The sequence below is a fragment of the Saccopteryx leptura genome, chromosome 1 (assembly GCF_036850995.1).
Source record: "Saccopteryx leptura isolate mSacLep1 chromosome 1, mSacLep1_pri_phased_curated, whole genome shotgun sequence".
In the NCBI taxonomy this organism is placed as follows: Eukaryota; Metazoa; Chordata; class Mammalia; order Chiroptera; family Emballonuridae; genus Saccopteryx; species Saccopteryx leptura.
In genome coordinates this window covers 250468499-250484733 of record NC_089503.1, presented here as the reverse complement: position 1 = coordinate 250484733, position 16235 = coordinate 250468499, and the positions used below count along the sequence as shown (strand labels likewise).

General features: G+C 41.3%; 2 protein-coding genes across 4 annotated transcripts in view; both read left to right on the top strand.

Moving 5' to 3' along the window:
- LOC136378509 (zinc finger protein 791-like) overlaps positions 1 to 6380 on the top strand; it is a 131620-nt gene extending 125240 nt beyond the window's left edge. The window contains 1 exon segment of the mRNA XM_066345508.1: positions 6365 to 6380. The gene's annotated coding sequence lies outside the window, so the exon portion shown is untranslated.
- LOC136378546 (protein FAM170A-like) overlaps positions 1 to 16235 on the top strand; it is a 58723-nt gene that overhangs the window by 17973 nt on the left and 24515 nt on the right. For 2 of the 3 annotated variants that reach the window (XM_066345601.1, XM_066345584.1), the window contains exon 2: positions 12224 to 12384. In XM_066345601.1, coding sequence (XP_066201698.1) covers positions 12315 to 12384 — 70 coding nt within the window. In that variant the 5' untranslated portion in view covers positions 12224 to 12314. Of the gene's footprint in view, positions 1 to 6370; positions 6500 to 12223; positions 12385 to 16235 lie in introns of those variants that run through there. The other variant, XM_066345594.1, reaches the window with a different exon arrangement.

Below are 16235 nucleotides of genomic sequence, written 5' to 3'. Positions count from 1 at the left end.
TTGTCTTCCTGGCTGGCCTATCACTCATGCATATTACAGCATTTTTACCTACAAATCTATCTTTGTGTATATATATATATATATATATATATATATATATATATATATATATATATATATTTGTACAAATATTTTACATATACTGAAAAAGTTGAGATCTAGCCACTGATGTGAATATGAATCAATTCGAAGAATTCCTGAGACTGCCACTGCTCAATGCTCAATTTCAGGCCAAAAGCCTGAAATTCTTATTAAAGCAGTTCTACTTCACCTTCTTGTGGTTTAATGGGAACATTGTAGCATCAGGACAAAAGGCTGGATGCTTTCTAGGGGGTAGCTGCTTGCTGTGCCATCTGGTGGTGTATGAGCAACATTGCAGCACAGCAGCTCCCTGTGTTATGCTGGCCTGCTGCTTCTCTACTTGGCTGTGTTCTGGCATCAATAATTTTACCCGAGAGTAAAAATTTATGTAAAGTGTTGTTCAGACAAAATCAAAGCCAGCCTGGGAGACTGGTTACAAAACTTTATTAACCTTACAAAGAATTTCGGCTGACCATTACATTGTAGCATCTACAGAAGTAGCTGAGCATTTGACTAGAACAGTGATTTGCAACCTTTTGACTCTCGTGGAATACAAAATAATTATTAAAATTATGCAGAATACTGTTCTGACAAGAATAGGTATAATTTTGATTTATTCACACCAAATGACTATTGTTGTGTTGGTTTTGTTATCATATTTAACTTGACTATATAAAGGAAAAGAGGTCAGTCCCCCTCACTAGTCAAGTATTGCAAATTTTAAGAATTATTGTGGCACAGTGTTTGGAAATCATTGGTCTAGAAGAATTTTTTTTGTTCATTCCCAAGAGCATGCTCATGGGTCATTTCTCTAACCACAGAAAGGACCATCAAGGAGACACTGTAACATGATTTTGAAAGTGATATTGTGGAATGACCCATAACCCTAGGCCAGAGAAACTCGTAAGTGGAGATAAGAAGGCAATAACTCAGTTCAAAAGAATGAGAAATATAGAGTCACGGGCTATGGGTCAGGACTGTGCCACACTCTTCTCATAGGTCTCCCTAAAATTTTTTTTTTCTGTATTTTTCTGAAGCCGGAAACGAGGAGAGACAGTCAGACAGACTCCCGCATGCACCCGACCGGGATCCACCCGGCACACCCACCAGGGGGCGATGCTCTGCCCACCAGGGGGCGATGCTCTGCCCCTCCGGGGGGTCGCTCTGCCGAGACCAGAGCCACTCTAGCGCCTGGGGCAGAGGCCACAGAGCCATCTCCAGCGCCCAGGCCATCATTGCTCCAATGGAGCCTTGGCTGCGGGAGGGGAAGGGAGAGACAGAAAGGAAGGAGAGGGGAAGGGGTGGAGAAGCAGATGGGCGTTTCTCCTGTGTGCCCTGGCCGGGAATCGAACCCGGGACTCCTGCACGCCAGGCCAATGCTCTACCACTGAGCCAACCGGCCAGGGCCGGTCTCCCTAAATTTTTGGAAGCACTCAACCTCATTCAGGCTACAAGACCCATTTGCAGTACAAATTTAATAGGGCTCACTTCAAAACCTGGAGAGAAAGAGAGAGTGGCTTGCTGGTGTCAATATTTTGTAAGGTGTCTCGTAATATTCAAGAAGGCCTCATATAGATGTTATATCACAGTGCAATTATGTGGTTTCCTAGCATTTTGCATTCAACTTCTGGAGGTCCCGTAAGACAGGAAGACAACCCCCCTGTAGAACCAAGACACCTACGAGGTCTTTTCACAGATGATGCCACATGGTTTTTAGAGGGTCTGGGGTGTGAATATCAATAGACTAAAAGCAAACATTCTTTCACCTAAGAGACACCCCAAAGAGCTTCTTAATTTTTCCAAGGACAAGCCTTTGTATACTTCTGTCTGTGAGTCTTTTAAAACAGTGGTCAGAATTGTTACTTCATTTGCAAACACCCTGTTGCATGCCAGGTTCTAGGTTGCATGTGAATAATGCAGAGACAGAAGGCGCAAGGTATGGTGGCCTGTGCAGCCATTTCTGGAGCAAGTGACTATCACCACAGTTCTTTCCAATAAATGGTGTGCCTGAAAATTGCAGTCTTCTCTTATGTCCTTCAGCCACTGAAGCTTCTGTCTTACATCTCAAGCTCACCCAATCACATGCTATTGTAAATCTTTTTTCCCCCAATATTTTTTCTAATGGCTTCATGCTATGCTTCCTGCTGGTCTCAAGTCAAATGTAATCTTGTCCTCGGGGAGGCATCCAGGACACCCTACCTAAAACTACTCTCCTGCCCCTCCTGACTGTTTTTCTTTATAGCCTCCTCAGTTCGTGGAATAAAACATAATTCCTTGTGTACTTTTTTCTGTCTCTAAGCGAAATGGAGAGTCTTGGTGTGTGTAGTGACTCACAGGACACCTGGCACACAGAACTTTCTTAACAACACATGCTCATTGAATAAGCGCAGCCTGGTGTGTGGCTTCACCTCACTGGACACAGTCTGAACCCATAACCGTGGGCCACAGAAACTCATAAGTAGAAAGAAGGGAAGGAACAGCCCTGGCAGGTTAAGTCAGTTAGAGAGTCATCAGAAAACACCAAGGTTGTGAGTTTAATCCCCAGCCAGGGCACATAAGTTATAGGAGAGTAAATTGTGGAAAAAAACAAAGCATTGTGAGAAAGATAAGGATTACACCTGCTATGGGAAATTATGGGTACATTGTATATTGTGGGAATGAGCAAAGTGTGTTAGAGACAGGGTCATAGGTGAGAATGGAGAACTGTGGGCCATTAGAAGCATATGGGTCATGAGAAAAAAATTGTACAGAAAATAGAATGGTGGGATTAACTAGGAATTGTGGGAGACAGAAAACATGGTGGAAGAATTAGACGCAGGATGACCACTTCAGTCAACTATGTTCTGAATAAGATATGATGCTTGGAAGTGTTTCCATGACAGCTTCTGTCCCCTACACACTTATGCCCCCGACTCCACCCACTTATGTGCTGTAACAAAGGTTGTGTACAGCTGAGCCCGCATCTTCATGGCCAGCTCCTCTCCTTGGCAACTGCAGGGAAGGGCTGCTGTCTTCAAAGCATCTTCCACCCTTTTGGCTCCACCCACAACTCTGCCTGTATCTGCCCTTCTTCCACAAAGCACAGTGTTAAACCAGCCCTTCTGCGCCCTGCTGTGCAATGGAGCATTGCAGTGCTACACTGGGACCAAAGTCAGATTTTGTGATCCATTCAGCCTTTTGGCACCCACTCACGGTGCATGAAGTACACTGCAGCTCAGCCTCCCTTGTGCCCTGTTTCTCTGCTGCTTCTCCCCTCTGCTACCTTCTGACATTATCAATAGCAGTACCTGAGAGTATTTTTCTAAAAGTGGTCAATTGACACATCTGTCTTCAGTGACTGCAAAAAATAATATTCTGCTTTGTCTTCCTGGCTGGTCTGTAAGTAAAGTGCATATTACATTATTAAGTTCAACCAACACATATAGACACACACAGAAACAATTTTTATTTTACCAACTGACGGGATGGTGGAGACATAACAGAGACAGATGTGATTATGACTCCCATTCCAAGGGATCCTGAGACTTTCACTGCCTAACAGAGCCTGAGGGACCTAAGGCTGAGTCTCTGATCACAGCCGCCTTGCGGCAGCCTCTCGCAGAACACACAGAACACTGCAGTGCAGCCGCGCCCTGTGCCCACTCACCTGCTGCTGCCCATTCTGCCACCTTCTGACATCATCAGTAACTACAGCCAGGAGCATTTGCTATAAAGCTGCCACCCAGCAGAGCTGTGTGCCGTGCCCTCAGAAAATGGCATTCTGCTACTCTGCGTGATGGGTCTGCTGGGTAGAGCTTCATCCCAAGGCACAGACCTTTCTGGTTCTATCCTCAGTCAGGGCACAGGGACCTGTATCACTTTCTCTCTCCAGCTTCTTCTCTTTCTGAAGTTCCTTTTCTTAAAAAATATCTTTAAAATAAAATAATATTTTACTTTTCTACAGATGCCTGGCTGGCCTGCATCACCAGTAATTATTACAGTATTTCTGCCTACATACACATACACACACACACACACACAATTTTTATTTTGCCAACTGATGAGAAGTTGGACACCTAGGCACAAATGAGAGCATAAATAAGTTCACAGAATTCCAAAAACTTTCATTGCTCAAAAGAGCAAAAAATCAAAGGCTAAATTCTCATCAAACCTGCCATTCTCTACCTTCTAGTGGGACAATGAAAACATTGCAGCACCTCTCAGAGACCAAATGCTGAATTCATTTTAATGCGAGCTGCTTCTTGTGCAATCTTGCGGTGTATGAACATTGCAGAACAGCAGCTCCCTGTGCCCTGCTAGCCTGCTGATTCTGCACTTGGCCGTCTTCTGGCCTCATCAGTAACTTTACTGGGAAGCATACGCTATAAAGGCTGTCACATGGCAGAACCGTCTTTAGTGTTTGCTGAAGAAAATTGTCTTCTGCATTGCTGCAGATACCTCACTACTTGTAACTGCAGTGCATTTTACAATATTTCTGCCTACAAATATATTTATATGTATTTTTTAAATGTTGGAAAGGTTCAGAACTAGGAAGTGATGTGAGCATGAATCAATTCCAAGGATACCTTAGTCTGTCAAGTTTTCACACATGATGGGGCTACAGGATAAATTCTTGTCCAAGCTGCTCTTCGGTGCCTTACTTTGGCGCCATGGGCACATGGCAGCATCTCCTCAGGACCAAGACCTAAACTCTCACCATCGGCAGTTGCTTCCCTCGCCACCTGGCAGTGAGTGAGCAACGTGGCCCCACAGCAGTCCCCGTGTCCGGTCGCTGCTGCTGCTTCACTCTGCCACCTCAGACACCAGTAACTTTACCCAATGTGAAAATTTGCAGGATGTGTTATACAGATATAATCCAAGCTGGACCGGGAGACCGGTTACAACAAATGTATTAATTTTACAATGGATTTGCAATTGGCTTTACATTGCAGCATCTACAGAAGTTGCAGAGCATGTGATTAGGACAGCAATTTTCACCCTTTTGTTGCTTGCAGCACATAAACTGATTATTAAAATTATACAGAACACTAATTTGACAAAAATGATCGTTAAATTTTTATTTATTCACACCAATTGGCTATTGTTATTTTGGCTGTTGTCATTTTATTAGTTTGACTATCTAAAAGAAAAAAAGTTCAGTACCCTTCACTAAATAGACAAGTATTGAATACTTTAAAAATTCTTGAGGCACACTGTTCAAAAATCACCGGTCTAGAAGGAATTCGTCCACCCCAAGACTGTGCTCATGGGCCAATTCCCTATCACAGTCAAGACTCTCAGGGAGACGCTGTAACATGATGATGACAGCGAGCCTCTAAAATGCTCTGTCTTAACAGAGAAGAGATGCAAAGGCAAGACTGTGATTCTAAAGCATGAGGAAAGTAGTGTCTGGGTATAAGGGTCAGGATGTGGCCACACCCCTCTCATAAATCTCCCTGAATTTCTGGAAAATATCCGACCTCGTTCAGGCTGCGGAATTGTTACAGTATGGATTTTGATGGTGCTGGCATCGGACTCTGGAGAGGAAGAGAGAAAGTATTGTGAGAGTATCAGTGTCCTGGGAGGTGTCTGCTAGCTTCAGAAAGGTCGCACTTAATAACAAGGTCACAGTGAATTTCTAGTTGCCTAGCCACCTATATTCATGTCCAGGAGGTCCCAAACAGGAAAAGATCACTTCCCTGTCAAACAAAACACCTCCAAATTTTCTTTTCACAGATAATGTCACATGATTTCCAGGAGGTCGTGGGAGTAGGTTATCAATAAAATAAAAGCAAATGTTCTTTCTGCTAAGAGACATTCTGAAGGGCTGCATAAACTTTCCAATTACACATCTTTGAACAGAACCGTGTGTGAGTTTTTAAAACAGGTGTTCAAATCACTCCTTATTTGCAAACACCCTGCTAGGTTCCAGGTTCCAGGTTGCATGTGAAGAATTCAGAAATGGACGCCAAAAACCACGGTGGCCTTTGCAGGCATGCATGCCTCAAGTGAGTGCCCTCCACAGTAACCATCAGCACCCCTGCTCCCTTCATTAAGGGGCTTGGCTGAAAAGTGCATCCTCCCCTCGTGTGCCCAGGCCACCCTGGCCTCTTTCTGACTTACACACTAAGTTCACCCCTCCACATGACACTGTACGTTTCTACTTCTCCAGATTATTTTCATGGCACTGTGCTATATACTTCCTGTAGTTCTCAATTCAAGTGTGACCTCGTCTTCATGGAGGCATCCAGGACACCCTACCTAAAACCACCCTCCTTCACTCTCCTGACCTTTTTCTTCATAGCCTCAGAACATGGAGAAGAACAGAATTCCTGGTGGTTTTTTCTCTGTCTCTCAGCAGAACGGAGAGTCTTGGTGTGTGTAGTGACTCACAGAATACCTCTCACACAGAAAATGCTGAAGAACACATGCTGAGTGGGTAAGTACAGCCCAATGAATGGCTTCACACTCAGTGAACACAGCCTGAACCCATAAATGTGGGCCACAGAGACAGGTGAGTAGAAAGAAGAGCAGGAAAAAAAGGAAGAAGAAGCAGAAAACAAATGTAATTGAAACCATTACGAGTGCTTGAGTCAATACAAAATCTAAAAGCAAGTGTAGGTTTCCAAAAATTCTCCACTGAGTTAAACATCCAACATTTTTGCTTTTTTATTTGATTGCATCATATCAAAGAAATTTGGTTTTAAATGGCTAGAAGCTGATGTAATGGTGGCTCATCTTGCCAACCAGAAAATGTCTTCACTGCATGAAGAGGGTGGGTGAACGTTACTCTGAGCGCCCAACACAAGCTACAAGTTAATGAGTTGGTAAGCTCGGGTGAGTTAGTATTTCATTACCAACACACTCGGGCATGAACTCTTTTTCTCAGATTTTTGAATGCAGTTTAGAAAGGGATTTGAATCATTTCCTAAGGGCCTGAAAATCCACAATAGAGTTAGGGCACAACGTAAATATCACAGCACTGTTCTTCCAATGAAAAGAAAACATTAAAAGAGTCAATATGGGCTGACTGGGTTCTCATCTTAAATGTCTTTGAGCGACCTGGAAAAACCACAGTGTAATCTCTCAGTCTCTCTCTCCATCTCTTTTTCTCTCTCTCCCATGTGCGTGCAGACACACGCACACACATACACACTTAAATCTTTTTTACCAACTGATGAAAAGATGGAGACCTAGCCAGTGATGTGAGCATAAATCAGGTTCCAGAAATATCTGAGACTGTCACAGCTCAAAATAGCGTGAAGACCAAAGGCCGAATATCAGGTAAAGCTGCCGTTCTGCGCCTTCCTGTGGTGTAATAGGATCATTGCAGCACTGTGTCTGTACCACAGGCTGAATTCCTCATTTAAGCTACTCTTTGGCGCCCTCTCATGGTGAAGCAGAATCATTGCAGCACTGCCACTCCATGGGCTCTACTCACCCGCTTGTCTTCCAACTTTGCTGCCTTCTGGTATCATCGATAACTTTATTGGAAAGCATTTCCTCTACAATCTGTCACACTGAAGAGATGTCTTTAGTGTCTTCTGAAAATAGCATCCTGCAGCCCTGGCCAGAAGGCTGGGTTGGTTAGAGTTGTATCTCATTGCACAGAGACTGCTGATTTTATCCATGGTCAAAGCACATTCAGGAACAGTTATATGTTCCAGTCCCACTTTCTCTCTACACGTCCCTGTCTTTATAAAATCAATATTTAAAATATTTTAAAAATATAGTATTCTGCTTTGCTTCAGACACTTGTCTGAACTGCAATTCAAAGGCATATTACTATATTTCTGTCAACACACACACAAAATTTTATTTTAAAAACTGAAGAGATGGTGGAAGTCTAGGCAGTGATGTGAGCATGAATTGATTTCACGGATTTCTGACAGTTTCACTGCTCAACACAACATGGGAACTAAAGGCTAAATTCCAATAGAAGCTGCCATTCTGCGCCTTTCAGTGGTACAATGGAAACATTGCAACTCCCCTTGGGCACAAATGACTGAATTCTTCTTAATGGTAGCTGCTACTTTCGCCATGTTCTGAGCAACATCAGCTGCTTGTGCCATACTAGCTTGCGACCTCTGCACTAGTCTGCCTACTGGCATAATCAGTACCTTCACTGGGGAGCATTTGCTGTAAAAGCTGTCACAAGGCAGAGCCATCTCAGTGTCCGCTGAAAATACTATCCTGCTTTGCTGCAGACACCTGACTAACCTGCAACTCCAGTGTGTATTAAAGTACAGTGAGTATTCTCTGTACAAATATACATGGATTATTTTCCAAATGATGAAATGGTTGAGATCCAGGCAGTGATATGAACATGTATCAATTTCAAGGATTTCTTAGACTGTCGCTACTCAACACAACATGGAGGCTAAATGTTGAAATTCCTATCAAAGCTGCTCTACTGTGCTGTCATGTGGTGTAATGGGAACTAAACATAAACCGATAGGTAACAGTGAGAAAAACAAGTAACATCATGACCAAGAGTACCAAAAGTAGGGTCATTGCAAAAGTTTAATTAAGGTTCATCTACTGAAGAATATGGTGAAGAATCTACATGACAAAGAAAAAGACAGACAAGTTAGGGGAGTTGTACAGTGATACTAATGACCAAGCACAAAGGATAAATGGGAAAGCATTGCAAAGCTTTAAAAAAATGAAAATCTTCATTGTTTGTTAAATAAATTTTTATTCACCAAAGAGTGTACATATGCCATTAACTGGTTTTTTGGCTTTCAAACCCACTAGGAGGTACTTTAAAGAACTGTACGTTAACATTAAGTGTGAACATTCAGAATATCAGCTGCAGAAAACGTGTCTCCTAGTGCATAAAATATCTGAATCAAAGGTGAAAGGGGGTCTGTTGATTGTAAGAGTTACTGAAAACCTTAGCCCTGAATAAATTAACAGGAGGTCTTATGAAAGCCAACAACATGGTGACATGCTAGTGCCCAGACAGCAGTAAGAAAAACACATGGCAATAACAGATAAAAGCCAACATCCAAAATGCTACACATGGCTCTAACCTGAAAACATTGTGCTAAGGAAAGAGACCAGTCACAGAATGCCACACATTATAGGAACCCATTGATATAAAATGTCCCGCATAGGCAAATCTATAGACACAGAAAGCAGGACAGTGGCAGTGGCTGCCAGAGGCCAAGGGAAGAGAGAATGAGACTGACTGCTAATGGGTGCATGGTCTCATTTGGGGATAAAGGAAATGTTCTGATATTAGATATGGCTATAGTTGCCAATCTCGGAGAATGCACTAAAAACTACCAAACAATTTAAACTGTCTTTGGATGGTATATGGATATCTTAATAATGCTGTTAAAAGAAAAATATATAGGTTATTGGAGAAATTTTTCCTGATGAAGAATTTACCTGGAAGATGAATAAGGAGGAGAAAGCAGCATGGCAGTCCTTTGTGGCAGTTACAAAGAACTTCCTTGGCAACAAAAAAGCATTAAACTATGAACTTCTGGTTCAAAGGATGCTGTTGGCTTTCCGCAACATTGGATGAAACATGAGCGTTAAGATTCACTTTCTGAACAGTCACCTTGATAAGTTTCCTGAAAATCTTGGAGCTGTTAATGATGAGCAGACTACTGCTGGAGCATCAAACGAGATTGCCCTCAACAAGTACACAAACGCAAGAGCTACAAACACAAATTTTTGCTGAATAGAACTTAAATAAGTTTTGTGCAAATTTTATGATTAAAATAAATGTTTGAATATGTTCTATTTTGAAATTGTAGACAAATTCTGACACAATCATATCTTTTAGTGTATTAGTGTTTTTACTGCATTATATAAATTATTATATTTTCACAAAAATGATGCCCAAGAAGACATTCTACTTCATTATGTTAAACTAAATGTTGAAAATTTGACAATAAGATGAAAGCCTAAAATATTGAATTGCAAAAAAACTGTAGCTTACAGAGAAAAACTAATGTCAGATTTGAGATCAGCACACTCAAATTAGGTAAGAACAAGTGTTTTTGTGGATGCAACAAAAATTTTGTGTTATTTATGTGGGGCCAGGGTAAACATAAGAGTCTACATGAGCCCTGGCTAGTTGGCTCAGTGAATAGAGCATTGGCCCGGCATATGGACATCCTGGGTTCATTCCTGGTTAGGGTACACAGAAAAGCAACCATCTTCTTCTCTCCCCTTTTCTCTCTTCCTTCTCTCCCTCTTACCCTCGCCACAGTCAGTGGCTCAATTGCTTTGAGCATCAGCGTCAGGCGCTGAGGATACCTCGGTTGGTTCGAACATTGGCCCCAGACAAGGGTTGCTCGGTGGATCCTGGTGGGGGTGTATGTGGGAGTCTATCTCAAACTCCCCTCCTGTAAACATTTGTGATTCTTTTATTAAAAACAGTTTTCTTTTACCTCTCTGATCACCAGTTCATTCTAGATATGCCTCCCTCTACGAATATATTTTAATGGGCTTGACTTCTATCTTTGGAAGTTAATTCTGTAATATGTACACACTACATTTTGCTTATCCATTCCCCTTGAGTGGAAAATAACTAAACTAAAATTCTAACTCCCTGTTGCTTTAAACAATGCTGTAGGGATTATCCTTATACAGATACCTTTAAGGAATAAGATGATATGGTCATAGATTATATGCTTAATTAATTTGCAACATGTTAGTACTTCTTCAACATCAACAACTGTTCACTTACATAGGTCAAAATTTCATCTTAGGTCAAGAAGATTTCTTTTATTCATATCCTTACAATCATTTGTATAGTTTGATCTAATTTTTATGAATTTGCTATAGGAAAACTCTTGTCTAATTTTTGTTTATCTTTTCCTGATAGCTAACAAGTTAAAATTCCTCGAAAAATGTGTCTACCACATAGTGGCTAAAAGAAGTTGAGCCCAGGGTAAGGGGGTAACAACCAGAGGCAGGGCCTGCTGGCGGTAAAGAAGACTGAAGAGGCTTAGTCACGGCCGGGTTGTCATGTAACCACTAAGGTTTGGAAGTAAACACATGTAGCCCCTGTGGAAGGAGGCGTATTCAGGGGGTGCGGGGGATGTACGATAGAGCTGACTGTACAGAGTCCACACCCTGTACAGAGCCCCGATATTTCCAGAAGATGGAGGCTGGGGCTGAGAAGCCTGGAAATTGAGACCATCCAACCTGACAAGAACAGGATTCACAACAAGGGTTAGGGGCTTCCATTTTCCCATGCTTCTGTGGAAGTGATAAGGATAGCAAGAGAGATAATGGCTTCTGCTAAAAACTATAGGAGACTATTCCCAACAGTAGAGCGGGGGGAGGGCGGGAGCATATTTGATAAATGTTAGAATTATACGGAATTATGTTTTCAAATAAACAAATATATTCCTCACATATAAGTTATGTTTGTACATAAGTTAAATAGTACTCCCAATAAGATACATATAAAATTTACAATTTTCACCACATAGGGATGGTTCTAAGCCTAGTTTTCTCAGGTAATGCTTAGCCTCCCCACTGAGATTTAGCAGTGTGGTTACCCTAGATGCATAAAATAATTTCCCTGGTTGAGTCCAAGTAATCTATCCTCTAGTTTTAATATCAAGGAAAAGATTTTTAAAAATTCAAGTTCACGGCCTGGCCTATGGTGGCGCAGTGGATAGAGCCTCAGCCTGGAACACTGAGGTCATGTGGTTCAATACCCTAGGCTTGCTCAGCCAAGGCACACACAACAAGCAAGCAATGAACAACTACAATGAAACAATTATACTCCTCACCCCCACATCACCCTGCCATAAAAGCAAGAAATAACATCTTTCTAAAAAAATAAAAGTAAATAATAAAAATAATTAAAAGTAAAAAATTCAAGCTCATGGTAGAGTTTTCTATTGGATATTGGATAAAACGAATCACTCTAGTCAGTGGGTGTGACAGTGGTGTATACTCCTATGAATATTAGCTGGGTCCTTGCAGTGCATGATGTAAACCCAGGTTGTAGAATACTGCTGATGCCTTACTGATGTTATAGTGAGGTCACGGAATTCTGCAGTTGCCTTAGCGATAACAGTCCTGGTCATGTGCTAAGCACTGGTCAGAACAGTGACTTGGGGAGGAGATAAGTCTCTCTAGTGACTTGTTATTGATTTGAATTTGTTTCTATTGATTTCATTTGTAGTATTTTAACTCATTGTCATCATCAACGGACACTCTGAGAGTAGAGTTAGGGTTAGAAGTACACCTGCTCTGACTCTTTCAAGAGTTGAACCATGAAGCGTAAACATAAAAGGAGACATCTGGACAGCAGCTATTCCATCAAACCTGCAGAAGTGTCAAGAGGTATGTGTTAAGTACAATCTCTGAGCATGGGGTAACCAGGTACTGTTTTCTAAAGAGAGTGAGAGAATTCCTAGTAGTCATGACAGAGCAACAGAGAGGGGGAGCAATGGAGAGAGGGGTGACAGGGAGAGAGGGCGGGAGAAAGGGAGAGAGGGAAAGAAAGGGAGAGAGGGAGGGAAAAGGGAGAGAGGAAGAGAGAGAAGTTGCTGGTATATATACATATATTTTTTTGAGGGCCTAGATAGTCTGAGAACAGAAAACTCAGATGGCTAGGTCCTTGTCACTGTGGCTTAGGACTTGTGTTACCTATACTGTGTCACTCTGGATCACTGTTATAGACATAGTGGTTGATTAGTATGATATTTCTTAGAAAAGGTATTTCCCTTCATTTGATTTCTATTTAAGGGTATTGATTAAATAACTGATTTTGTTACTAGTTTCCAATAGGACTTTCTCCTGTTAAAAAAAAAATCTGGCTCGCCTGATGAGGGGTTGCACAGTGGATAGAGTACTGGACTGGGACACAGAGGACCCAGGTTTGAAACACCAAGGTCAATCACTTGAGTGCGGGCTCATCTAGTTTGAGCACAGCTTACCAGCTTGAACCCAAGGTCACTGGCTTGAGCAAGGGTTCACTCGCCCTACTGTAGTCTCCCCCCTCCCCAGTCAAGGAACACATGAGAAAGCAGTCAATGAACAACTAAGGTGCCTCAACAAAGAATTGATACTTCTTATCTGTCTCCCTTCCTGTCCGTCTGTCTTTATCTGTCCCTCTCTCTGTCTCTCTCTCTGTGACAAAAGAGAGAGAGAGAGAGAGAGAGAGAGAGAAGAAAGTCTGGCTAATAGAGGTAATGAGAAAATTGGGGTGCAGGGAAGAACTTTGAACACTAAATCTGGTTGTATGAGGAAGAGGGTAATGATATAAAGAATTTTTTTAATCAGGATTAAAAATGAATTGTTTTGTTGTTGATCATGAGGATGTAAACGTGGGGTTTCTGTGTGAAATGCAAGGAAAAAATAAGATACACACACACACGTATGTACAAACACAAAACACCCCTCAAATGAGAAACTGGAACAGTTTGTTTACTCTGGAGATTAAAAGTAAACAAGTAACTGCTATGAGGAAGTTTCTCAGTGCTGGGAGGGGGGACAGAATGGAGCCAACCCCAAGGTTCCAGTGGTGGCTAACATTGCTAAAGAGACCGCTATTTCCAACAGGTTTGGGATTTCTGCACCCTCCAGTGGACCTCCGTAAAGGCTATCTTCATTTCACTTAAAAAATTGTGTATATTTATAGAAGTTATTGAGTATAAACTATGAGACATGTAAAAACACATTCACACGTATTGACATATACATATATTTAAAACATTAAATAAGCAAGGGAAAGACATGTTAATATTTAATATAACTGGCCACCAATAATTATGTACCAGGTCCAATTACTTGCATCTCAAAAACACATTATACCCCTAGCTCATTAAAATAGATTAGGCTGTAGTGACAAATACACAAGTGACTCCATCTACTAACTACATTACAAATCAGCAGATATGCAGAGACAACTAGGGCAAGTCCCCTCCAGGAGATAATTTATGTGCCTGGGTAGATGGAAACTTTATCATTAACATGCACCTTTCAAATAGACCCTGGTATCAGTATCCCAGATATCTAGGAAAGAGAGGAGCTGAGGGACACATAAAGGTTTGTATGGACATGTGTGAAAGTCAAACATGGCATTTCCATTCATTTTTCAACATGGAAATGTAATCACATGGTCATTATCTTCAAGGAAAGGTGATAATACATATACTTGTATGTCCAGGAAGAAAGGAGACAGCAGTCTCTGTTGTATTTACAAAGAACTTTGTGCAACCCCATCATCCATTATAGATATATATATATATGTATGTATCTATATGTGTGTGTGTGTGTGTGTGCATATAGATAGATAGATAGATAGATAGATAGATAGATAGATAGATGATAGATAGATAGATTACTACACACTTAAAAGTTTCATAGAAAACATATTTCACTATCCATGAAGATGAAGGCCAACTATATTCACTAAACATGTCACATAGTAATCTCTTATTGTTTAATGAACAGATAAAATATAAAACTAAGAAACACTGCCTGACATGTGGTGGCACAGTGGATAAGGAATCAACCTGGGATGCTTGGGTCTCCTATTTGAAAGTCAAGGCTTGTCCAGTCAAGGCAATATGAGAAGCAACTACTACAGGTTGCTGCTTCCCCTTTCTCCTTTCCTCTCTAAAAATTCAATAAAATCTATATTAAAAAAAAAATTAACAGAGAACACACCTCTAATTATTATTATCTTTTTGTTTTATATTAGTGAGAGGAGGGGAGGCAGAGAGACAGACTCCTCTACATGTTCCCCGATGGGGATCCACATGGCAAGCCCACTAAGGGGCGATGCTCAGCCCATCTGGTGTGTTGCTCCATTGCTCAGCAACCAAGCTCTTCTTATTGCCTGAGGCAGAGGCCATGGAGCAATCCTCAGCGCCCCAGGCCAACTCACTGAAGCCAATCAAGACATGACTGCAGGAGAGGAAGAGAGAGAGAGAGAAGGGAAAGAGGAAAGGGAGTGAGGGAAGAAGAAGAGGGAGAGGAGGAAGAGGAAGAGAAAAAGGAGGGGTGGAGAAGCATAGTTGCTTCTCCTGTGTGCCTTGACCAGGAATCAAACCCAGGATATCTACACACCAGACTGACACTCTATCACTAAGCCAACTGTCCAGGACCTCTATTATTTCTATTTAATTTCTCAAGATCTTTATAAGAAGATGATTTACAGTCTACATATAGAACCGTGGCTCTAACTCAAGGTTAGGAAGGCTGGGAGGCTGCTTCTTAGTCATTAGATGACTTAATTAGCATCTCTTCTAAAGACACACTAACTGGTGATGGTAAAGAAGAACTATAGAACAGGTTGTAAAGGGAGGTTGGAATTTGAAGAGGCCAAAGACGAGCTGAGTGAGTCTGCCCATCAATTGATACAAAAGAAAACCCCCAAACAAACAAACAAAAAACCTCAAAATGCTTCTGCATGTTCTTTAATGTGATTCACCAGTAGAAGCAATAAATTCCAAGGAAAAAACAAATAAAAAAAACTGGAGGTTACCTGACCTGTCATGACACAGTGGATAAAGTGTCAATCTGGAATGCTGAGGTCTCCAGTATGAAATCCCAGGCTTGCCTGATCAAGACACATACAAGAAGCAATTATTATAAGTTGATGCTTCCTGTTCTTCCTCCTCCTTTCTCTCTCTCTCTCTCTCTCTCTTTCTCTCTTTCCTCTCTCTCTCTTTCTCTCTCTCCGTTCTCCCTCTCTCTCTTTTTCTCTCTCCTCTCTCTAAAATCAATATATAAAATGTTAAAAAAAATGGAGGACCCTCAAGGATCAGTTTACAACAGTGTTATATTTGAGGAAATAATGGGAGAAAGACTAAGGGATGAGAGTTATTTGAGAGAAACAAGAAAGATTATATTACTATGAGTCAAAAAAGGGTATGTTATATTACTAAGAAGGTATGAAAACAATAATAAATTGAAACAGGCCTAAAGTGGTGGGATCCTGAAGAAAAGAACTCAAGGTAGGGTTCAGAAATGCCCAGTTGAAAACCCCACCACATCCCTATGTTTTCATAGCCCAGGTGTTCACATTCATAGTCACTCTCATCAGAACCATCAGTGCTCACTATCCTCATCATTCGTTTCCTTATAATCCTCTAGGTGCATCTAAATTTTCTATGCCATACTTTTCTCTGACCATACAAAAAAATAATGTCTCTCATTCCTAAAATCCTAGTTTAAATTTTATA